The 25125-nt window shown below is 49.7% G+C and overlaps 1 protein-coding gene across 1 annotated transcript in view; it reads right to left on the bottom strand.

Moving 5' to 3' along the window:
* LOC116953314 (patched domain-containing protein 1-like) overlaps positions 1-13218 on the bottom strand; it is a 49085-nt gene extending 35867 nt beyond the window's left edge. Inside the window, exons 1-2 of the mRNA XM_076074886.1 lie at positions 12438-13218; positions 5013-6229 (exon numbers count right to left, since the gene is read on the bottom strand). Of these exons, the coding sequence (XP_075931001.1) occupies positions 5013-6102 (1090 nt within the window). The 5' untranslated portion in view covers positions 6103-6229; positions 12438-13218. The remainder of the gene's footprint in view (positions 1-5012; positions 6230-12437) is intronic.
* Between the last annotated feature and the right edge of the window lie 11907 nt (positions 13219-25125).

Raw genomic sequence — 25125 nt, 5'->3', positions numbered from 1 at the left:
CCAATTAGTTACTAGTTCAGCACACCGGCTGTGTGTTGGAGAGTAAACCCCACAACATTTACAATTCGAGTACTGTGACGTTTCGCTGGTGATTACAACCAGCCTCATGGGGCAACAGCCAGAGTTATGAAGACATCCTCCTCCTCCTGTTTCGGTCTTAAATATTTCGTTTCATTGTCGGACTAATGAATGTGGGATCAGCAGCATCGGGAGATGACAAAACCATGAGAGACTCTGCGCACGTGACGCCACGTTACAACAGCACAATAAGGCGGTGGCTACGAGAGGGAGTACAGCAAGTAGGGTTCACAGAGGTTAACTGGCTCGTAAGTTTTTTTACGCGCTCATACGTGTGGAGCTTTTTTGTCTTCTGCGTTTCCTTTGACACAAAATGTAAAATATATAAGTACGGGCAGTCCTCGACTTACAAACACAATTCGTTCCTGACACCCGTTCGTAAGTCGAACCGTGCATAAGTCGGAACACAGTAATCTACTATATTTCAATGCCTACACACACAAACACTCACTTCCAGCACGAGGCTTACTCATTCACATCTTGCGGAGGATTGCTTTTTGAACAAATTAGTGCTACGGTTCCATTCGTGTTTTAAGGAAAGGTAAGAAAAACAAATATTTCACGGAAATTAAGTGTGGGTGTTCATAAGTCGGGTGTTCGTCAGTCGAGGACTGACTGTGCTATGAAAAGGAACTGGTCAAACATTTGGTAGCAGGACCCTCCAGAAAATCCATCTTGCGACTCACCGAGGCTTCCCTGGGTAAATATTCTATTATGCATCATTCCCATCATCTGTCCATCAAACTATTGAAGTTTGCGGACGACACCACCCTCATTGGGCTGATGTCTGGTGAGGATGAGTCTGACTATAGGTGGGAAGCTGACAACCTGGTGACCTGGTGTAGCCAGAACAACTTAGAGCTAAATGCTCTAAAGACAGTTGAGATGGTTGTGGACTTCAGGAAGAATACAGCCCCACTCACCCCCATCACCCTGTGCGACTTCCCAGTCAAAACTGTGGAGTCCTTCCGCTTCCTGGGCACTGTTCTCTCCCGGGACCTCAAGTGGGAACTGAACATCAGCTCCCTCACCAAGAGAGCTTAACAGAGGATGTACTTCCTACGGCAGCTGAAGAATTCAACCTGCCAAAGACAATGATGGTGCACTTCTATACAGCAATCATTGAATCCATCCTCACTTCCTCCATAACCGTCTGGTACGCTGCTGCCACTGCCAAGGACAAGAGCAGACTGCAGCGTATCATCCACACTACTGAGAAGGTGATTGCCTGCAATCTACCAACCCTCGAGGACCTGCACACCTCGAGGACTATGAGGCGAGCGAGGAAGATTCTGGCCGATTCCTCCCATCCTGGACACTCTCTGTTCCAGCTACTCCCCTCCGGCAGAAGGCTGCGGTCCATCAGGACCAAAACCTCACGCCACAAAAACAGTTTCTTCCCATCCGCTGCTGGCCTGTTAAACAAGGCCAAGGGCTTACACTGACTTTAACATTTTTTCTACAAAATGACACCTTGCCATATTTACACTATGTTACCCTATTTGTATTTTTTGTATTTTTAGATTGTATCTTATAGCTACTTTATATTAAGATTTAAGATTCCTATTGAATGTATGCACCTTCCTGCCAAAGTAAATTCCTTGTCTGTGCGAACTTTCATGGCGAATCAAACCCTTTCTGATTCTGATTCCCTGGGTCCGATCAAATGAGCATCACTCGATGGTATAACACAACAGTGGAATGTCTTATAGACTGGCCCCGGTCATAGAAATATCCCATCACTGGGTTAGGATCACCAATGGAGCTGAGCACCACGCCTGTTTGAAGCACAGAGGGACATCGATGACCAAATCACTGGCGGTGCTCTGAACCTCGTCACATCTACAAAGCTCAGCAAAGAGTTGAGGCTGGCCAGTGCTTCGGATGGGCGAACACCATGCATAACAGGCGTTACAGGTTGCGGTGGGGCTACACGATGGGCGGTAGGGGGCTTTGCGGCGAAATCCGTACTGCCATATCCTCCCCGAGTTCACACTAACCCGCACTGACCAGTGTGGTGAAGCATGGTCAAACTACCCTCCCGGACGTGCATGGCGCAGGGAGGCTGTCATTCAGCAGCGGATTGACAAAGGGCTATAGTGCACATGTCTATGATGGGCTAAAGCCATTAAAGTTTATACCTTGGGGGTTGCTATTATTGCTGGGCCTAATGCAATTACACTCTGCACCATAATGCCTCATTGTTTACAGTGACACAAGAGGGTGTCATTGGGAATTGGCCAAAGCGCTGTCCACAATTTTATTGGGACATTCCTGTGGTCAGGCCAAACTGTGTGGGGGTCGAACTCATCTCCGCCGGAGGCTCTGAGCTAGTAATGGAAATTCCACATTCCTGTGGCGAAGGCAGATGATTTCGATAGCCACAGTTCAGTTCCAACAAGGCGGTGAACTCCGTACTGATGCCAGAGAGGTCGTGGTTGACAGAATGATGCTCACTCTGCTGCCTCTGATGATTGTAAAGCTAACAATTGCTGGTCATGAATAGGATGAGCATGATGATGGACGCTGGGTGATTATACAATTATACGTAACAGATGTTTTCTTGGGGTTAAATCGCGTAAATATAAAAGTGTCGTTAAACCCGCCACCACCCGACAGACAATTAGTAAGGGTTGTCACGTAACACAAAATTTGCTAATTACTCGGTTCAGCACACCGGTGTGTTGGAGAGTAAACCCACGACAACATTTACAATTCAAGTACCGTGATGCTTCACCGGAAATTACAACAACCAGCGTCATCAGGCAACAGTCAAAATTCTCCTCCTTTTTCGGGCCTTGCCCAAAAACATGACCTGTGTGCTCCTCTTTGGGGCCGCGGTTGGACGAATGTTGATGCTGGATGACTATTGCACATCGTGACGCTGATAGTGATGACGCAGGCTAGACGATTATTTTTTTCTCACGGAACGATGACAGTTACTCGATTAGAGGGCACCACGTGGCAAGATGTTAACTGCTTCGCCTGGTATACAGGAGATCTTGGGTTCGATCCCGACCATTGACGCTTGCATATGTGGAATTTGCGTGTCTCTCTCCCTGTGGCCGCGTGCATTTTTCTCCAGGTTCTCCGGTTTTCCCTCCACATTTAGAAACACATATTTAGAGTATTTAGCTGCTATACAATTCCGCATGATAAGCCACGACGTTGAGCTATCATTTGGTGGTCAGGTCGCTTCTGAAAAAGAGCTATGTAGCTCAGTGGGCCTGACCTGGTAAAAGTAAAAAAAAAGCTTTTCAATACACACACTTTTATTTGCACTCAAAAGTAGAATTGGATATGCTGAATAAAAGTGGGTGGCTTGCATAAAGAAATTTTAAGATATATTGAAAGGAAACCACCCACTTTTATTGAGCACATCAAATTAAATTAATTTCCGGGTAAAAATAATGTATTTTTTTACTTTTGAGTGCAAATAAAACTGTGTCCATTGAAAATCTTGTTTGTTTATTACCTAATAATATTTTTTGTGTAATTGTTTGTCTCTCATTAAGAGAGTGGAGGGCAGCCACAGCGGCCACTCCGGCGCCATGACGAGCGGCGATAGAAGCGCGCTTCTCATTGGTCATCGCCTGGCAAGTAACAGCTGCTGTGATTGGACCGTCGTGGGTTAGGCGTGACCATTTGTAATGTTTTTTAATGGGGGGGGGGGGGGGGGTGGTTGGAATTTACGATTATTAATTGTTAGAATGTATAGTTAAAAACACAATTGTTAATTCGTGAAATGTAGATAAAAACACGATCATTAATTAGTGAAATGTAGATAAAAACACGATCATTAATTAGTAAAATGTAGTTAAAAACACGAATAGCACCACGATGGGCGGGACCTGGGCCGGTTTTTGTTTTTAAATGAAATCTTGAATTATCACGTGAAGCGACGAGTCTGCGTAGAAAATGTCAGCTCGTTCGGCTTTGTAGATCCGACGATATTGAACGTCAAAGATTCCAAAGAATGTAAACAGAAAATACGACAAGTTCAATGAAAGTGTGCAATAAACAAAAAATAGTTTAGTTCATGGTTTAGCACGAAAATGGTTAACTCATGAGCAATTGCGTGATAGCATAGCTGTTAACCCGTACTCTTTACACCGTATTCTTGTACAGGGTAATTTAGTTTTCAGGTCCATATGGCGTACAGCCGTTTCAATACGGGCAACAACATTTTTTGGTCTATTTATTTGTGTTCCTCGTGATTGGGAATTCGCAGGATGAAGGTTGAGATTTATAAGGACACGGGGTGACCAATAATGTCTGAATTGGTCTGTAATAAGGTAGGCACTGATAAGTTGTTTACAGGTATGTGATAGGGCACCTGTGATGATTGGTGGCGGTTGTGGAGGCGTTGGTAGCGCATTATGACGCTGGATTACAGATGACGGCTGACAAAAGGATGATGACGACTGCGGCGATGGTGGAAGCCCGACGATGATTGAATGAGTGATTAAAAGTGACGGCGGCCTAAAAAGGTTGATGAATGATCACATTTTATCATTCTCTGACAGCGATGACGATTGGTGGTGTTGTGGCGGTGGCAGCCATTGACGTTGATTATGGCGATTGGTGATCGTGGTGGTAATGGTTGTGGTGGTAGTAATGGGGTAGTGGAGTTGGTGGTGGTGTCAGTGGTGGTGATGATTGACGTTGATTACGGTGATTTACGGTTGCCTAAAAGGTTGATGAATGATCATAATAGATCATTGTGACAGCGATGATGATGATTGGTGGTATGGTGATGGCGGCGGTGGTAGCGGCGTTTGTGGCGGTGACCGTCACGATGTTGCGCAGTCGACCGACATCTCCCCTCGACCGCCGCAGGCAAACCGCCGGCGACAGCCGCATGCGTGACAACGGCACACGGGCACGCGCGTCCGTCCGCCTCCGTCTGTCCGTCCCCGCGCCCACCGTTTTACCGATCACGATGAAAGGCAGGCCCAGCAGCGTGGAGTTGTACTTCCCCTCCGTGAGGTTGATGATGCCGGCCGTGGTGAGCGTCGACAGGAAAATGGTGACCACTCCCAGCACGCCAAGCCAGGGCCTCGTGCGCACGGGGTCTCGCATGGAGCAGCACACTGCGGCGGCGATGGTGACAGCGGCCGCGCTGGCTATGAGGAAAGGTCTGCTCGCCACGCTGCTCATCTGGAAATCCTGCCTGAGGGACGACGACGTGAAAGCGTGAAACTGAAGGTCGGGCCCGGCGTCTTCACTGCCGCCACCCGTACCGCCGCGGCCGCGGCCGCCGCCGCCGGCGGCAGCGTCGGTGCCGCCGCTCTCCTGCATCTTGTCCAAAGTCCTGCAGAAGGCCTCCTCCCACGAGTCGGCCACGAGCTCGTCGGCGCGGTCGCGCGTGCTCAGGTAGTAGGTGATCTGCAGCGCCTTGGAGGAGCGCACGACTCCCTTGTCGCTGAGCGACACGTTACCCAGCCGGTGGCCCAGGAAGACCTCGCGGCCCGAGCCCAGGCGCGTCGTTGGGTACGTGGGCCTGAAGCCCGCCGCGCTGCGGTTGCCCGACCTGGAGCGCCGCATCTGCTCGAGCACGTCGACGAGCGCATCCTGCAGGCAGCGGCTCGACGCGTCCAGCGTGCAGATGTGCGCGTAGCTGTAGTTGAAGCCGAGGGCGCTCACGCGCATGCCGAGCACGCCGGCGTGCGCCCGCAGGATCGCGTCGACGGCGGGCGCGTCCAGCACGTCGCGCCCGCTCCGCGAGGTCACCACGAGGCGGCCGTAGCGGCCCGGTGAGTGCAGGTCGGTGAACAGCATGTGCCGCGAGCCGTTGATGGGGAAGAGGCTGTCGACGAGACGGCGCTCGTGCTTGGCGAGGCTGTGCTGCGGAGCGAACAGCGACTCCATGCTGCCCTCCACCTCGTAGCGACTCAGGCTGGCGCCGAGCAGGACCGAGAGCAGGAGAGGGGCGCTGGCGAAGAAGACCGGGTGCCGGCTCACGAAGAAGCCCAGGCGATTGAAGCATGTCTTGAGGGTGCAGCGCAGGGTCTGGCGCAGCATATCCCTACGGGGAGCGCGGGGAGGCTCCTGCTGCGGACCCGGCCGTCGGGTGGACCTCCTCCTCCGCCCGCCCGTGTCCTCGCCTCTCCGGCGCTGACATGGGGACGCTTTGTAGCGCCGAGACCACCTTCACGCGCCGTTGGCCGGCGTGCGCATGGCGGTGGAGACGGATGGTGATGACCGTTGATGGAGGAAGTGGAGGTTTACGACGATGATGATGATGATTGATGGTGGAGGTGGCGTTGATGATAATGGTGATTGATGGTTGTCGGAAGTGGTGGAGGTGGATGAACATGATTGGTGGTGGAAGTGGAGTTGGTTGTTGATTGATGGTGGAGGGGACATTCGTGATAGTGGTCACGGAGGTGGTTGATGATGGTGGTGATTAATGGAGGTGGTTGATTATGATTGATGGTTGAAGTAGAGGATAATGATTGTTTGTGGAGGTAATAATGGCAGTTGATAATAGTGGTGATTACATGCTCATGATAGAAGTTGTGGTGGTGTTGATGTTTGTGGTGGTTTTGTTGGTGGTGATAAGGATAATGGTTGAGGAGACATTGATGTTTGGTGGTGTTATGAAGACGATTATAATGGGAGTGGAGGTTGATAGTGATTATGATTGGCGGTGGAGATTAATGATGATTTAACACGTAGGCAAAAAACATTATTATGAATTAATGATGATGATTAATGGTGTTGAAGGTGGATGATTAAAATTGATAGTGATTGGTGATGGCAGTGGAGTTTGATAATGGTTGATTGTGGAGATTAATGATGATAATGATGATTGATAACAGTGATTGGTGGGGTCGATGATAATTGATAATGAACATGACAAAGGGGATTTAATGTCCACGGTGGCAGTTGTGGTATTGGAGGTTGATAATGATAATTGATGATGATTATCGCATAGTGGTAGTGGTTGTGTTGATGTTTGTGGTGGGTATGATGATGGTGTTTGTGGTGGTAGTGGTGGTAATGGTGGTGATTTTTTTGGATTGAATAATGATGATCGTCGTGGTGGAAATATTGGTATATGTCGTAGTAATGATGGTTGGTGACGATGGTGGTGGTGGTGGTGGTGTTGGTGGTGATCGATTGGTGATGGTGCAGATAGTTTATTGCCAGAAATGATTGTAATGACGGTTATTTATGATGTTTGGTGGTATTGGTGGTGGTATTGGTGGCAGCGTTGGAATCATGGTGATGGTGGAGATTATTAAAAAAGAGACACCAGGACAACCACAATAAATAAAAGGATGAAAATGATCATTGACCAAAGATGTCCATTCAACAAGGAGATGATTACGATGATAGAATGATCAAAACGTGTGACATCAGGAATTGTGATGATGCCAGTAATTCAATGATGAAAGTAGAGAGGGTGAGATGATACATGGGGCAGACAGGATATTGGCGATGAAGTGCGACAAAATATAACGCTTAATCTCTCGCGAATTATATAAAGGGAACAACGATTTATATATAAATCACTCAGACGTACATGCATTTCCATATGTACACACACATACAAACATTATGTACAGACAGACACACATAAAGACAAAAGTCCCCCGTAATACCTTCAACAGACTGCTGGGGAAAGTGCTGTCCGTGAGCACCTATTAAGGCCTCGACGCCACGCGATAGGGGGTGGATGGCCAGCAACTACGCTTGGCCGCCTTTGTATCTCTCGTGCTGATTACACACGCTCAATTGAAGGCTGAGGCGACCTAGGCGAGGGATCTGGACCCGCTACAAATATTTGCTGCCACTGTTATTGGGGTCGCCTAGCGCAGTGCACTGACGAGAGAGCCACCGCTCCCCAGGCAGAGACTCACGCAGAGACAAAGATCCCGCCCACCCCACCACCTAGACAGACTTTTTGGGGAAAGTGTTGTCAGCCAGCACTCATGAAGGCCGGGGTAAGTACCACGCTCGACCGCCTTTGTCTCCCCAGTGGCGAGGTTTACACAGCGCGCCAGGTACTCATTTGAGGCTGAGTCGACCTAGGGGAGGTCCATATAATCGCCACTGTTGGCCGTAGCGCAGCGCGCTAACCGATACGCCACCGCGCCCCGCAGACTGACACACAAAGACAAAGACCCCCCGTGTAGCCTTAACAGACTATTGGGGCAAGTGCTGTTAGCGAGCACCTATGAAGGCCGGCACGGTACACGAAAAGGTGGATGGCCAGCACCACACCCAGCCGCCTTTGTCTCCCCAGTGGAAATGTTTACACGGCGCACCAGGTACTCATTTGAGGCTGAGTCGACCTAGGGGACACCCAGGGCCGATTCAGATAATCGTCACCGCTGTTGACCGTCAGCGGGAATTGAACTCGGATCGCCAGGTTCGTAACACAGCGCACTAATCACTACACTACCGCTCCCCACAGACACAAGAGACGCAGACTCGCACACACAGACAGACACACGCACACACACAGACTCGGACACACAGACACACGCACACACAGACTCGCACAGACACACGCACACACACAGACACACGCACACACACAGACTCGGACACACAGACACACGCACACACACAGACACACGCACACACACAGACACGCACACACACAGACACACGCACACACACAGACACACGCACACACACGCACACACCACACACACAGACACACGCACACCACACACGCACACACAGGCTCGCACAGACACACGCACACACACGCACACACCACACAGACACACGCACACACAGGCTCGCACAGACACACGCACAGACACACGCACACATACAGACACACACAGACACACGCACACACACAGACACACACAGACACACGCAGACACATGCACACACACACACACCACACACACAGACACACAGACACACGCACACACACACACCACACACACGCCACACGCACGGCTCCCATCGTCGACGTATATTCACGATCCTATTCCGCGTGTGCAAGTGGCGGCATTACAGTGAGGGAAAAAAGTATTTGATCCCCTGCTGATTTTGTACGTTTGCCCACTGACAAAGAAATGATCAGTCTATAATTTTAATGGTAGGTTTATTTGAACAGTGAGAGACAGAATAACAACAACAAGAAAATCCAGAAAAACGCATGTCAAAATGTTATAACTTGATTTGCATTTTAATGAGGGAAATAAGTATTTGACCCCCTCTCAATAAGAAAGATTTCTGGCTCCCAGGTATCTTTTATACAGGTAACGAGCTGAGATTAGGAGCACACTCTTAAGGGAGTGCTCCTAATCTCAGCTGGTTACCTGATAAAAGGCACCTGTCCACAGAAGCAATCAATCAGATTCCAAACTCTCCACCATGGCCAAGACCAAAGAGCTCTCCAAGGATGTCAGGGACAAGATTGTAGACCTACACAAGGCTGGAATGGGCTACAAGACCATTGCCAAGCAGCTTGGTGAGAAGGTAACAACAGTTGGTGCGATTATTCGCAAATGGAAGAAACAAAAGAACTGTCAATCTCCCTTGGCCTAGGGCTCCATGCAAGATCTCACCTCGTGGAGTTGCAATGATCATGAGAACGGTGAGGAATCAGCCCAGAACTACATGGAAGGATCTTGTCAATGATCTCAAGGCAGCTGGGACCATAGTCACCAAGAAAACAATTGGTAACACACTACGCCGTGAAGGACTGAAATCCTGCAGCGCCCGTAAGGTCCCCTCTTGCTCAAGAAAGCACATATACATGCCCGTCTGAAGTTTGCCAATGAACATCTGAATGATTCAGAGGACAACTGAGTGAAAGTGTTGTGGTCAGATGAGACCAAATGGAGCTCTTTGGCATCAACTCAACTCGCCGTGTTTGGAGGAGGAGGAATGCTGCCTATGACCCCAAGAACACCATCCCCACCGTCAAACATGGAGGTGGAAACATGCTTTGGGGGTGTTTTTTTCTGCTAAGGGGACAGGACAACTTCACCGCATCAAAGGGACGATGGAAGGGGCCATGTACCGTCAAATATTGGGTAAGAACCTCCTTCCTTCAGCCAGAGCATTGAAAATGGGTCGTGGATGGGTATTCCAGCATGACAATGACCCAAAACATACGGCCAAGACAACAAAGGAGTGGCTCAAGAAGAAGCACATTAAGGTCCTGGAGTGGCCTAGCCAGTCTCCAGACCTTAATCCCAAAGAAAATCTGTGGAGGGAGCTGAAGGTTCGAGTTGCCAAACGTCAGCCTTAATGACTTGGAGCAGATCTGCAAAGAGGAGTGGGACAAAATCCCTCCTGAGTTGTGTGCAAACCTGGTGGCCAACTACAAGAAACTTCTGACCTCTGTGATTGCCAACAAGGGTTTTGCCACCAAGTACTAAGTCATGTTTTGCAGAGGGGTCAAATACTTATTTCCCTCATTAAAATGCAAATACATTTCTAACATTTTTGACATGCGTTTTTCTGGATTTTTTTGTTGTTATTCTGTCTCCCACTGTTCAAATAAACCTACCATTAAAATTATAGACTGATCATTTCTTTGTCAGTGGGCAAACGTACAAAATCAGCAGGGGATCAAATACTTTTCTCTCACTGTACGTGTTCACATAGCCAGCGGACACACTGTGTGTGTGTCACGACGTATAACTCGTGTTAATAACTTGTGCATTTAGGTTATTTGTTTAAAATTCTGTCGAGAAAGGTTGAAGCGATAATTCAGATCATGCGTGCAGGGCTGTAATACGCAACGTGCACAGATGTATTCGTGCAGTGCGTAATGTATGTTAATAATGTGTGTGTGTGTTCAGCATTAGGTTTAGGCTCATTTAGATATCAAGGGTATGATTGTGCGTGTGTGTCACTCTCGGGACGCGGTAGTGTAGCGGCTAACGCGCTGCGCTACAAACCCGACGACCCGAGTTCGATTCAACACCAGTGGCGATTATTTGAACCGGTCCCTGGGCCTCCCCTAGGTCGACTCAGCCTCAAATTACAACCTGGTGCGGTGTGTAAACATCGCCACCGGAGAGACAAAGGCGGCCGGGCATGGTGTTGGCCACCCACCCCCTCGTGTGCCGTGCCGGCCTTCATAGGTGCTCGCAAACAGCACTTGTCCCAACAGTGTGTTAAGGCTACACGGGGGATCTTTGTCTGTGTGTGTCACTAAACAACGCATGTCCATACGCATTTCCCCGTGTGTCTATGTGCATCGATTGATAACGCCGGTTAAATCCGTGTTAAAGCAATGGGCTCTATGATTGTGGTATACTGCTTTTATGTACGTGTACATACCAGCGTGTGCGTGTGCAGAGTTGTGTATTCCATTGCATACATCCGCATCGGCCATGTTCAATCCGCTGCTGGATGAAGGCCTCCCAAGCCATGCACAAGGCACGTGTGAATTCCACACGTGTGTTCGTGTGTGTAGTGAAATGTGTGTGTGTGTGCTTTAGTTGTGCCATTGTACGTGTGTGTCATTGTGTATATGTGCTTCTGCGTATGTATGGTCCACGGACGAAGAGCGCTATGCAAGTCCGATGTATTATGAATACACCGCAGTATACAATAGTGTATGTAATTGTGCGCGTGTGTGTGTGTGCGTCTGTTTGCATGTGCACACTTTGCGCAATGCACGCGCGTCGTTGTGTCTACGCGCTGCACGTTGTGTGTATTTCCATTCACACGTATCTGCAGCAGGCAGCGGCGGCGTATGTGTACGTACCTTCAGCTGTTGGTAGTTATTGATATGCAGTGCATGTGTCTTGTACCGGTTGTGTCTGTGTCTGTAGCGGTGGGGGAGCGGTGGCGCGGCGATTAGCGCGATGCGCTAAGAAATGAACCCCCCCCCCCCTGGCCACCCGAGTTTAATTCCCGTTCAGGGTCACCAACACCAGGTGACGATTATCTGAAGCCGGCCCACTAAGTCGGCTCGGCCTCAGACGAGTACCTGGCGCGGTGTGTAAAAAAACAACAACCCATCGCCACTGGGGAGACAAAGGCGGCCGGGCGTGGTGCTGGCCACCCAACAGCCCACCGTGCGCCGTGCCGGCCTTCATAGGTGCTCGCTAACAGCCCCAACAGTCTGTGCAGGCTGTACGGGGGATCTTTGTCTTTATCTGTGCGTGGCTGTACATCTATATATATTATTGTGTATGCGTGCACGGCCGTATTAATGGATCATTTACACACGCACAGCCGAACAACCGGTATATTGATATGCAGTGCATGTGTATGTACCAGATGCATGCATATCTATGCACCTATGTGGTCACATACGTGTGTGCGTGGCTATGTGTGTGTGTGTTCTGCTTCAGACTGTGTACGATGTGTGTACGAGATGTGTACAATGTGTGTACGATGTGTGTGGACGATCGACTCACGGTTATTCTGTCGCTACACGCAGCCGCGCCTGGCTTGTGTAGTCGCGTCTCGGGTGTAAGTCATGCCAGGATTTGCGTAGAGCCACAAGCTTCTCTCTCTCCTTTCTCGCCGGGTTTCCCCTGCGTTCTCTCAACCCCGCCTCTACAGCAGCTCCCCCCCCCTCTCTCTCTCCCTCGTCTCGCTCTCTCCCTCCTCTTTGCATCATCCCTCCCTCCCTCCTATCCCCTTTCTCCCTCTTGTCTCTGCATAGTCACCCCATCCTCCCTCTCTCATTTCCATCCTTTATCACCCATCTCGTCCTCTCCTCTCTCCCCCTCCTCCTTACATCATCTTCTGCTCAATCCTCCTCTGGCCTGTTTCTCCCCTGCTCTCTCTCTCTTGTCTTCTCGTCCAACCTTTCCCTTTATCGCCAATCTCTCTCCTCTCTCCCCCTCCTCCTTGCATCATCTCATTCCTCCCTTCCTTTCCCACGCCTCTTTCTCTCTACCTCTCCTATCTCTTTCCACGCGCTCTTTTCTCTCCCTCCTCTATCACCACTCTCTGCTCTCTCTCCCATCTCTGTCTCTCGTATTTGCATCATTTATCCCTCCACGTCCTCTCTCCCATCTACCCCTCTGCTCTCCTCTCTCCCATTTTTATCCGTTCTCAATCTCCTATCTCTCCTCTATCCTCCTTCCCCTTTCCATGCTTTGCATAATCTCTCTCTCCCTCCCTCTCACCTCTTTCTCCCACCTCCCCTCTCTCTGGACTCTCCATGCCCACCGATGTCTCTTTCCACATCTTTCCTCTTTATATCTCTCCGAAATCTCCCCTCTCTTTATATTTACTTTCTTATCACTCCACCAATCTCCCCCCCCGCAACCCCTCTCAGAATCCAATCACTCCCTCTCTCCCAGGCTCTCTCCTCTCTCATCTCCATCAATCAATGACACACATATTCTTAGCTCTTTCGGTAAAGTCACGTTGAAGGGAAACAATAAAATAATAAAGTATATATAAAACAATAAAATTTCTCACGACGTTTCGACCATAACACAAACGGTCGTCATCAGGTGAGTCGGTTTGCAAACATGCAAACCGACTCACCTGTTTTATATATATATATATTATTATTTTATTATTTCCCTTCAACGTGACTTTACCGAAAGAGCTAAGAATATGAATTACTGCAGTCACGAAAGCTTTAAATCAAAATGACACACATGTTGCACGGCTTGATAAATGGCATTTGCATGACGGATACACGCATTAAGCAAATTACACTCTTGTGAGGTGCGTCACCCGTACATTGGCGAGGACACGCACACCTCAATGTTCGGGGTTCGCAGGTTCGAATCCAGCGAAACCCCCCCCCCCCCCATTAGTACTGCGGTGTACATGACGAGGGCCCTGGGCCACCCCCTGTAACCCAGCACTGTGGAGGCGAGGGTTGGTCGATCACGCGACGATTTCCTCCTCGCACGGATGCTCCCGTTTCCTCCCACGTGCATAATAAGCACTCACGAAATTGGCCGAAAACATCTTAATATGTAGAGAAGTGCAGAGCGATTGTTCTGCGGCTCCTGCTCACCGCCCGGCAGCCTTCCAGCTTGGTTTGTGGTTCCTGTTCGGCGATTGTGAGATGCAATTTGCATGAAAGACGCCGCTATAATTAATCATGTTTTCTTAGATTACAATAACCACAATAATGCTACGACGGGCTGGCTGCTTCACTCCCAGTGGACATTAAAGATTCCCTATGACGTGATCCGCAAGATTAAGCCATTGTGTGTCAGCGTCAGAGTCCACATTTTCCAAAACACACACACGCACAGTAAACTGTGTTTATTTTTCCAGGTAAAGCCCACCGAGCCACGTGACATGTTTTTCCCAGCAGTGACCTGGCCGCAAATGATAGCTCAACGAAGCGGCTTTTACCATCGTGTGGAAATTTACAGCAGCCAAATTACTTTCAACGTGTTTATTAATTGGGGGGGGGGGGGGGGGACCGGGAGGACCCTGAGAAAAATCCACGCGACCACGGGGAGAGGGAGACCCGCAGACTCCAAATATACAGCAGCAGCAGGCGTCAGGGTCGGGATGGAGCCCACGACCTCCTGTACACCAGGCGAGGTAGTTAACATCTCCTAGCCACCGTGATGATGATGATGAGAGACACACGCATACTCCAAATATACAGCAGCAGGCGTCAGGGTCAGGATCGAACCCACGGCCTCCTGTACACCAGGCGAGGTAGTTAACATCTCCTGGCCACCGTGATGATGATGAGAGAGAGCCACGCAGACTCCAAATATACAGCAGCAACAGGCGTCAGGGTCGGGATCGAATCCACGACTTCCTGTATACCAGGCGAGGTAGTTAACATCTCCTAGCCACCGTGGCATAGAGCAGCAATCATCGCCTCCTGCCGGGAAACTAATGCTCCAGGTCACTCTTGACTCATCCTGAGTTCTGACCTGGTTAAACTAAATAAACTTTACACATGAGGACACATACATGCATAACATATTTGACACATAACACATTAGTCACATACACGCTAACGAATGGCCGACTTTACATGACAGATTACAACACCCATCCTTTGGCAGAGTATGACAGTTTACACACATTAGTTTGCATATCCATAAAGGCTGCTTTTTAGCCCGCCAAGTAACGTACAATTATTCCATTTTCTCTATCCGCTCCTAAAAAAGAACGAAACGTATATACGAAACACGTGGGCTTTCGCGACCAACATTATTCATGATAAAGGTGTTTGGGTTAGATCGCGTAAATATAAACGTGTCGTAACCCTCCACCACCCGACAGAGCCAGTAAGGGTTGTCACGTGAACATAACGCGCCCATTAGTTACTGCACCCATTGCCTGAAGTAGGAAACTAATTGGCGCGTTTGTTTACGTACACAAACCTTATTGGCTATGTCGGGTGGTGGAGGGTCACGACACATTAACACTTACAGCGATCGAACCCAAAGAACATTTTATCATGAGCATATATACGAATCGTAAAAATTCCGTCGCGAATTTTGTTTGAAGGGTGTTTGACAACCGTGCGTTGAGCAAGTTCGTCATCATCCCATCTCGTGCGATGAACGTGGCGCTCACAAAGTGCAAGGGAGTCGTCAAATCTTCCATGTGGCGGGGGAAAAACAACGTTCTCTTTCATCATCATCATCATAATTATTATTAACTTTCTCTTTGTCGGCGTTCGGTTCAATCGTCGCGGGAAGTCTGTTCCCGGTGAGATTTGTCCGAATTTCTGGCTGGGCGACAAAGCACGGAGGATCTCGCTCGAGCCACGCCGACCAGCGCGGTGAAGTATGGTCAAACCGACGTGACGCTGGGGAAGACCGCACGGCGGCTGGCTGGTGAACGCAGGGGGGTGGTGTGGGGGGCGACTGCCCACCCCGACTCACCTGTCCATCTACGTGAGACCCTGAACCTTTATATTTTACTGATATTTACCGGAGATAATACATTAAATGTTTTGTCATTCCACTATTATTTCTAGGGGACCTTTTTTAGGCCAGTTCAGTATCCAAAATGATGTAAAATAAGAATAGATTGTACTCCTTTTGGCGTTCTCTGGTCTGACACCGGTGGAGGCCAATCCGTTTCAAAGACAATGCGCGCGTTATTATCACGCAACTGTTTGTTTGCATGTTTTTGCCACAATTACGTGTGGTTAATGTCGACTTGATGCCTTGCAAAATGTATCTATTTGATGTTTAAACATCTTAACACCTATGTTATTGACAGAAAGGGTAAAACGTATTCTAATTTTTCATCATTCTCGTATTATTATTATTGGAGGGCTCTGTAAAAAAAAGAATTTTAACATGTGGGGGACCGCTGCCCTGCCTTACCCCGTGTGTGTACGTATGCACGTGTGTATGTTGAACTTCTTTCGAACGGTACGTAGCCAAACGTGCTAATCGTAGTTTGCGACCTGGGGAAGTTTCACAATCTTGGGGGTTTATTTTTTGTTCCACCTCTCTACAAATGTTTGAAAATAATGACAGTTGAACACACAGCAGCTGATATTGCCTAAATGTTGTTACACGCACTTTGAAAGAATGATAATGCGTATACGTGCATACATGATAAAGGTGCCCGTATGGCTTGAACAGGCTTTTGGTGCAAGTGCTGTTAGCGAGCACCTATGAAGGCCGGCACGGCACACGAGGGTTGGGAGGCAGAACACCACGCCCGACCGCCTTTGTCTCCCCAGTGGCGATGTTCACACATCGTAGCAGGTACTCATTTGAGGCTGAGTCGACCTAGGGGAGGCCCACGCGATCGGTTCAGATAATCGTCACCGGTGTTGGCCGTGAGCGGGAACCGAACTCGGCTCGACGGCTTCGTAGCGTAGCGTAGCGCTAACCGCTGCACCACCACTCCACTCGTGCATACAGACCCAAGTCTTTGCCCAGTACACGGATCTTGAGCCCGTGCAGTCTTAATGGGCTATGGCACATGGAGTAGAGTGTGTACGTCTCGCACATTCATACTTTCTTCGGCGATGTACTTAAGGATTTCCAATTGTCTAATTGCCTTCTTGCAACATTGATGTGCTCGCCACTTCACCGAATGCATCTTTAGAGTGCATGAATACCTCATGCACAATCACGGTCCTTTTAATCATTGGTTGGAGAGGCAGGCAGCGGACGAAAATGTTCATTGCAAGACAAAAAAAAAAGATGTAATTATTATTACTCTAGCCCGATTTTTCACGGGATGGATTCGCTGTGTTTTGCGGCGGCAGGTGATGAGAATTCTCGGAGGAAGAAATTGCGCGCGATGATGCAGAACCTCGTTTAACGTCGGGGATCCATCTGTTACTGGAATTAAAATACAATTTTTTAAAATATAATTTAAGAAAAGTCGTGGTCATGTTTTTTTTTTCCTCTGTCCAGGGACCTCTGCGTGTGCTGCCATGGTAACCGACGATCACACAAGGCCGAGCGTGAGCAGCGCTGGCCCCGCCTCAGGCTTTCAGCGAATACCGGAAAGTGCTCGCTTAACGCGCGTGTTCACACAACGAGTTTTCACTCTAACGCGGTTCTTAAACGAGAGACGTGTTCGCACAACGCGGAACGCGCCCCATTATAACGCTCCCGTTATAACGTGGAACGCACTCCCGTTATAACGTAGAATTCGCTCCCGTTACAACGTGGAACGCACTCCCGTTATAACGTGGAACGCACTCCCGTTATAACGTGGAACTTGCTCCCGTTATAACGTGGAACGTGCTCCCGTTATAACGCGGAACGCGCTCCCGTTATAACGTGGAACGTGCTCCGTTATAACGTGGAACGTGCTCCGTTATAACGTGGAACGCGCTCCTGTTATAACGTGGAACGTGCTCCCGTTATAACGCGGAACGCGCTCCCGTTATAACGCGGAACGTGCTCCGTTATAACGTGGAACGCGCTCCCGTTATAACGCGGAACGCGCTCTCGTTATAACGTGGAACGTGCTCCGTTATAACGTGGAACACGCTCCCGTTATAACGTGGAACTTGCTCCCGTTATACCGTGGAACGTGCTCCCGTTATAACACGGAACGTGCTCCCGTTATAACGTGGAACGTGCTCCCGTTATAACGCGGAACACGCTCCCATTATAACGTGGAACGTGCTCCGTTATAACGCGGAACACGCTCCCATTATAACGTGGAACGTGCTCCGTTATAACGTGGAACGTGCTCCGTTATAACGTGGAACGTGCTCCGTTATAACGCGGAACGTGCTCCGTTATAACGTGGAACGTGCTCCGTTATAACGTGGAACGTGGTCCGTTATAACGTGGAACGTGCTCCGTTATAACGCGGAACGTGGTCCGTTATAACGTGGAACGTGCTCCGTTATAACGCGGAACGTGCTCCGTTATAACGTGGAACGTGGTCCGTTATAACGTGGAACGTGGTCCGTTATAACGTGGAACGTGCTCCCGTTATAACGTGGAACGTGGTCCGTTATAACGTGGAACGTGCTCCCGTTATAACGTGGAACGTGCTCCGTTATAACGTGGAACGTGCTCCCGTTATAACGTGGAACGTGGTCCGTTATAACGTGGAACACGCTCTCGTTATAACGTGGAACGTGCTCCGTTATAACGTGGAACGTGCTCCGTTATAACGTGGAACGTGCTCCGTTATAACGTGGAACGTGGTCCGTTATAACGTGGAACGTGGTCCGTTATAACGTGGAACGTGCTCCCGTTATAACGTGGAACGTGGTCCGTTATAACGTGGAACGTGCTCCCGTTATAACGTGGAACGTGCTCCGTTATAACGTGGAACGTGCTCCCGTTATAACGTGGAACGTGGTCCGTTATAACGTGGAACACGCTCTCGTTATAACGTGGAACGTGCTCCGTTATAACGTGGAACGTGCTCCGTTATAACGTGGAACGTGCTCCCGTTATAACGTGGAACGTGGTCCGTTATAACGTGGAACGTGCTCCCGTTATAACGTGGAACGTGCTCCGTTATAACGTGGAACGTGCTCCCGTTATAACGTGGAACGTGGTCCGTTATAACGTGGAACACGCTCTCGTTATAACGTGGAACGTGCTCCGTTATAACGTGGAACGTGCTCCGTTATAACGTGGAACGTGCTCCGTTATAACGTGGAACGTGCTCCCGTTATAACGCGGCTTTTGAGAGGTCGACACCGAACTGCTCTCTTCAGCTGCGTGGATGAGCGGAGTGACACAGCAACGTGGAGTGACACAATCGAGGTGGCGGCGTGCCCATGGCTAATTGCCCCGCCATCTCAACTGCGTGTGCGCAGTAGGAGTAGTACAGTCCATCGCATCTCGCCAAAAGTTTATCGTTAACTTATTTACGGAGGTAAATGGTATTGCCGAGAGCAGGGAATTTCACGGCTGCCCCTTTGCCTTGCTTTGCCGACTGCGGTGTTGTTGTACAACGTTCGTACTTTGTACAGAGGGTGGTCCTTATCAGGTTTTCCAGCTCACACTGGGGATGTGGGTTTCTATCAAATTTAGTCCAATTTGTAAACTGCACCACAAACGAACAAAGCCTTAATGGCTTAAACATTGCCAAGGGATCTTAAACATCCGGATTAATAATTTTAAAATGTGATGAAAAAAGTATGAGTGTCTTTGTATACTGTACACGCAGTATATGTGTCATGGCTGAGACTAATACTAATTGTCATGGCCACCTCAATTAATATTTATTAATACCACCACGCAAATTGGAAATCTTCAAAAATGTTGTCCCGGTTACTTGAGCAGAGAGCCCAATGTCCGAAACGCCACACAGCCAGTAACAAACGGCACTATTGAAGGCATAATGGCTGAAACCTTGAACTGAGGTAGGTTGAAACACATTCTCGCTTTTCTCGAGCAATAAAGAAGATCATTCCTTAGAAATTACTTGAGAAACGAGACGGCGATGACGATGGGAAGGAGTTACAAGAGTGGAGCAGAGCGAGGGGAAGACGCAGAAGGAGGCGAAGTGACTTGCGGTGTGGTGAGTGGGTGAATGGGTGGATGAGTGAATGGGTGGGTGATTCAATAGGTGGGTGAGTGGGTGAACGGGTTAGTGAATGGGTGGGTGGGTGAGTGAATGGGTGGGTGAGTGAATGAGTGGGTGAGTGAGTGTATAGGTGGGTGAGTGAATGGGTGGGTGAATAGGTTAGTGGGACTGTGAGTGGATGAGTTGCTGTGACCTGCGGTGTGGTGGTTGAACACAGTTTGGATGAGACGATCAGCAGCAGCAGCACCATCATCATCACCGTGTCAATCAAACCCAATCAACCATCTCAAGTCGCCTGTGGTGCAAGAGGGACAGGGCCGACCGGCTACACCGGCTACTTCACTTGCAAGGCCCCACGGGCCGCTGGGTGACCTTTAGTGCGCACCGCCCGACAATACACAGATTAGTTTCGAGTTAAAGCTTTCGTGACTGCAGGGATTCATATTCTTGGTTCTTTCGGTAAAGTCACGTAGAATGCAAACAATAAAATAATAAAAATATAAAACAATACAATTCTCACGACGTTTCGACTGCAACACAAGCAATCATCATCAGGTGCGAAAACCACAGCAAGAAAATTTGAAAAAAGTGGCGTTTTTTTAACGTTAGCACCACGGAGAGAGATTTGGCAGTTATTCAGATGGACGAGTCCATCTATGTTCGGAATAGAGGAGGGGGGAGACGAAAATAATGGATGCGGTCTGAAAGTCACCGTAAACGTGAACAATCAATTAAGACCCGAAATGGTTTATCAAATCCTTCCAATGATTGCTAAGCCAGAATCCATCTTCTCGGTTGAAATTGTCTCTGTGTTTGTATATGTGGATAGCCTCATGAACGAATCTCTCATGGAAGCCAGATGGCTTGCAGAGAACCTCTGTCTTGGAGAAGTCAATGTCATGCGAGCCTACTAAATTATAACAGTGATCTGCCACGGCTGAGGTGTTGGTCCTACCGTGTTTTAGGTCTGCTTTGTGTTCACGGATGCGGTCCGAGACATGTCGTTTGGTTTCTCCAATGTGACTACGACCACAGAGGCAACTTAGTTTGTAGACGCCAGGGTACTGTATGTCCGGAATCACATCTTTTACAGACGGAACCAGATCACGGATTTTATGTAATGTGTTGAATCGGACCTGGAACTTGTGTTCATTCAAGATTTTGGACATCTTTTTGTGATCCCCGCAATGTAGGGTAAAGTGATGGTTTTGAATGGCTCCTCAAGAGGGTCCTTCTTCATGGTTGGAGTGATAGCTTTGCGGATTGTGTAGTCGGAGTAACCATTAGCCTTAAGAGCTTGGTGTACGTGCTTGAGTTCACTGGCAATGTGTTCCTGGTCGGAGATGCATTGAGTCTTGATGAGGGAATTCTTCTGGGATGGATGGTGGTGGGAATCCGGTTTCAGGTAAGCATCCGTATGGGTAGCTTTCCTGTAGACAGAGTGGCTCATTGAACCATCAGGTCTCTTTTTATTAGGACATCCAAAAAAGGTAGCTTGCCACCTTTTTCGACTTCCATGGTAAATCTGATGGCTGGGTGTATGGAATTGATGTGATCGAGGAATTGGTCTAGACCAGACCGGCCATGTGGCCAGATGACGAAAGTGTCATCCACGTACCTCTTCCATAAGGTTGGGCGCAGAGTGGCAGTCTGGATGGCGTCAGTCTCAAATTTATCCATGAAAATGTTGGCTACAACTGGAGATAGGGGGGAGCCCATTGGGGTGCCCTCAGTTTGTTTGTAGAAAGTTCCATTCCAGGTGAAGTATGTATTGGTTAAGCAGTGTCTCACCAGGGGGGGTACCTCAGTGTTTAGTGCTTGATGAACCATGTCTTCAATGATTGCGATGGTCTCAGATACAGGAACTTTGGTGAATAAGGAAACTACATCAAAACTGACAAGCAGGTCGTCTGGGGACAGGGAAATACCCGTGATTGTCGATACCAGGTGAGTAGAATTTTGTACCGCAGAGGTGGTTTTTCCAGTGAAAGGCCGCAGGATTTCAGACAGAAAGCGAGCTACGTGACTTTACCGAAAGAACGAAGAATATAAATACACAGATGGTGAAGACACCAGCACCACCACCCCCATTGTCGTGGTGCTGTCACAAACCCAACGGTGGTTTCAAATGTGTGGCGGTCCTCACACACTGGTGACGTCATTATCGGCGACAGTGCCCCCCCCCCTGTCCCCACCACCCTCCCTGAAGATTTCGTGAAGAGCCCCCGCGTCACGTGCTCAGTGGCGAGGTGCCCCCCCCCCCGCCGGCTCCTCCTGCGCCGTGCACCGCTGGGTGTTGGGCTGGCGGGCCGAGTGGTTTAAGAAACTCCCCCCACCCCCCACCCCCTCCCCCCACCCCCCACCCCCCTCCCTCCCCTCTCCCCTCCCCGCTATTGGAACTGCCGCGCCCGGAGATGGGATCGAACTTCCGGCTCGCAGGTTCGGGGTGCTCGCTGCCCGCGGTAACCCCGCAGGGTCGCACTGCGCGCACCGCAAAGGGGGAGAGCAGAAAGCCCCCGACGTTTCGGCCGATCGGCCTTCTTCAGGAATGCTGTGCACAGTGCCTGTGCAGGCGAAAGGCCCTCGGATCGAGGCAGGTTTCAGAGAATCCGCCGGCGCCCAAGCACGTGATAGTTGGCCTACTCTTCCACGCTGGACAAACGCCTTGGAAGAGCTGTGCGAGTAGCCCGACACTTCACCCCGCCGCACGCGGAGCTGCCGATCAAACGAGCCCTCGGGGGAAGGGGCATCAACGGTACCATCTCGCCACAAGTTCACGAAAGCGGCAGCTACACAATTGTTGTATGCAGGAGAGTATGTACGTGTGCAGGACAAGCACGTTACACCTTGTATATACAACACGATGTGCATTGTATATCTCGTTAATAAAGCGCTTTGAGGCGTCATGAAAGAAGCTGTACGAGAAGCTCTGCCTGTTGAGCTGACTTGAGGAGGGGTGACTAAGTCGCTTGCTTCATTGGTGCATTGGCGACGTGGTAGGAAGGGGTTAAAGCCGCTCTAGACCGCATTCCATGCCCGATTACGCAAATGGGATGCAAATAAGCAAACGGACATTTGTTCATTTGCTTACAACAACAACAACAAAGCATTTTAAGTTGATTTCATATCGCGCGCGTGTGTGAGCATGGTCTGTCTGCGAACGCGCGTGCGTGTCGGGGAGCGGTGGCGCAGTGGTTAGCGCACTGCGTCACTTTCGCGGTCAACATCGCCGGCGATTATATCTGAACCGGTCCGGCGGGGAGGGGGGGGGCTCCCCTAGGTCGGCTCAGCCCTAACATTAGTACCCCGGTGCGCTGTGGAGACAAAGGCGGGCAAGGGTGGCGCTGCCCACACCACGGCGCCATCCTTAACAGGTGCTCGCTAACAGAGTTTGTGCCCGACAGTGAGGTATCTGTTGTTTTTATAGACGTGTGCGTGCGTGTGTGTCGACTTGAACCTTTTTCGCTAAAAGCGGCTTTAATTTGCATTCTCGCTTTTACACTTTGCGGCGTTTTATATTTCGACGGAAGTAAAAGTGACTTTAGCTGCGACTCCCGTCTCGTCGAGGGTATAGATCCTTCCACTTGTGCAGCACACACAGCCACTCCGCTTTGCGACTTTCTACTGGACATCTGTTGCTCTAACAAAAGAGCTTTATAGCTCATCGGATTCCTCCGCTATTATAACGTTCCGATTCTCGGCGATTCTGCCGTGGCGCGACACGTCAACGCGCTCGGACTTTCACTCCGCAAGTTTTCGATCAACTTCGATCCGATTTCCCGATGCGGCAGTTGCACACACAAAAAAAAACCACCACCCATCTCCTCGGCCGCCTCTGTCCCACCCTGCAGCGGTGTGAATGGACACGAAAGCGCAATCGACCAGGCCACGTCGCGGATGGTGGGGTAAAGTGTGCGTAGCCATTGGTGGTAAATACTCGTTGAGACAACTTGATGCCATCCCAGAACAAACCATTGCGCGCGTACAAACACGTTCTCCTAAGAGGTCCGGCCAGCGTGGAAGAGTAGGCCAAGTACCTTCGGGAGAGAGAGCTGTCTGTGGTCGGTGTTTCCGCTAGCAGTGGAGTGAGCCGGCAATTGCAGGGCTGCGCCTTTGTCTTTAACTTTCCACCTTAAATTCCTCCCAGCTCTACCCCTCTGTCCCCCACGCCCCCTGGTCGCCGTGGGTTTCCCAACAAAACATCTTCATTGTGGAAACATCTCTGTTTGTAGTTTGGAAGAATTCGTTTAAAAACAATAATTGGCATCTTCTATCCAATTACTCTCCATTGACTTCCACCAATTGATCTGTGCAGTCACTAAATGCTTATTGCAGTGTTTTCCTATTATTCATGGTCTGGCCAAGAGCGTATAATCTGTGAGTGTGCACACACGTGCATATGCATGTGTGGATATGTGCCTGTGCCTGTGTGTGTGGAACGGTAGAGTCGTGGTTAGCGCGCTGCACTACAAACCCGGCCACACGGGTTCGATTCCCGCTCACGGCCAACACCACTGACGCTTATTTGAACCGGTACTGGGCCTCCCCTAGGTCGACTCAGCCTCAAATGAGTACCTAGTGCGGTGTGTAAACATCTCCACTCGGGAGACAAAGGCGGCCGGGCATGATGTTGGCCACCCACCCCCTCATGTGCCGTTCCGGCCTTCATAGGTGCTCGCTAACAGCACTTGCCCCTGCAGTCTGTTAAGGCTACACGGGGAACTTTGTTTTGTGTGAGGTCCTGGGCATCCTCGAGGTCGACCCAGCCTAAAATGAGTACCTGGTGCGGTGTGACCATCGCCACTGGGGAGACAAAGGTGGCTGTTGCGCCACACCGCCCCCCTTATAGGTGCGCTACGCCTGCTCGCTCACAGCACTTGTCCCAAGAGCCTATGTCGGCTACACGTGTGGACAGTGAAAATCACTGGCATTTGACCTCCGCTGCCACGCTGGTGCAGATGTCTTGGCAGAGGTGGGAGTACCAACATACTTCACCCCACAATAAGACAATCGACTGCCAGTCGACTCAATTACCTATATCGTACATTCATTAATTGTGCTCACAAAACACGATCACGATTTGTTGGCCCATTTGAATATCATCACCTGGCTGAGTGTCCGAGGTTCGATGTGAAAACCTTGCTCTGCTCCCGGCACGGCACAAGCAAACCAAGC

This window comes from Petromyzon marinus, chromosome 51, assembly GCF_048934315.1.
Source record: "Petromyzon marinus isolate PM22_M1 ecotype Great Lakes invasive population chromosome 51, UKy_Petmar_22M1.pri1.0, whole genome shotgun sequence".
NCBI lineage: Eukaryota > Metazoa > Chordata > Hyperoartia > Petromyzontiformes > Petromyzontidae > Petromyzon > Petromyzon marinus.
The sequence above is the reverse complement of the archived record's forward strand: the minus strand, read 5'-3'. Positions and strand labels throughout refer to the sequence as shown.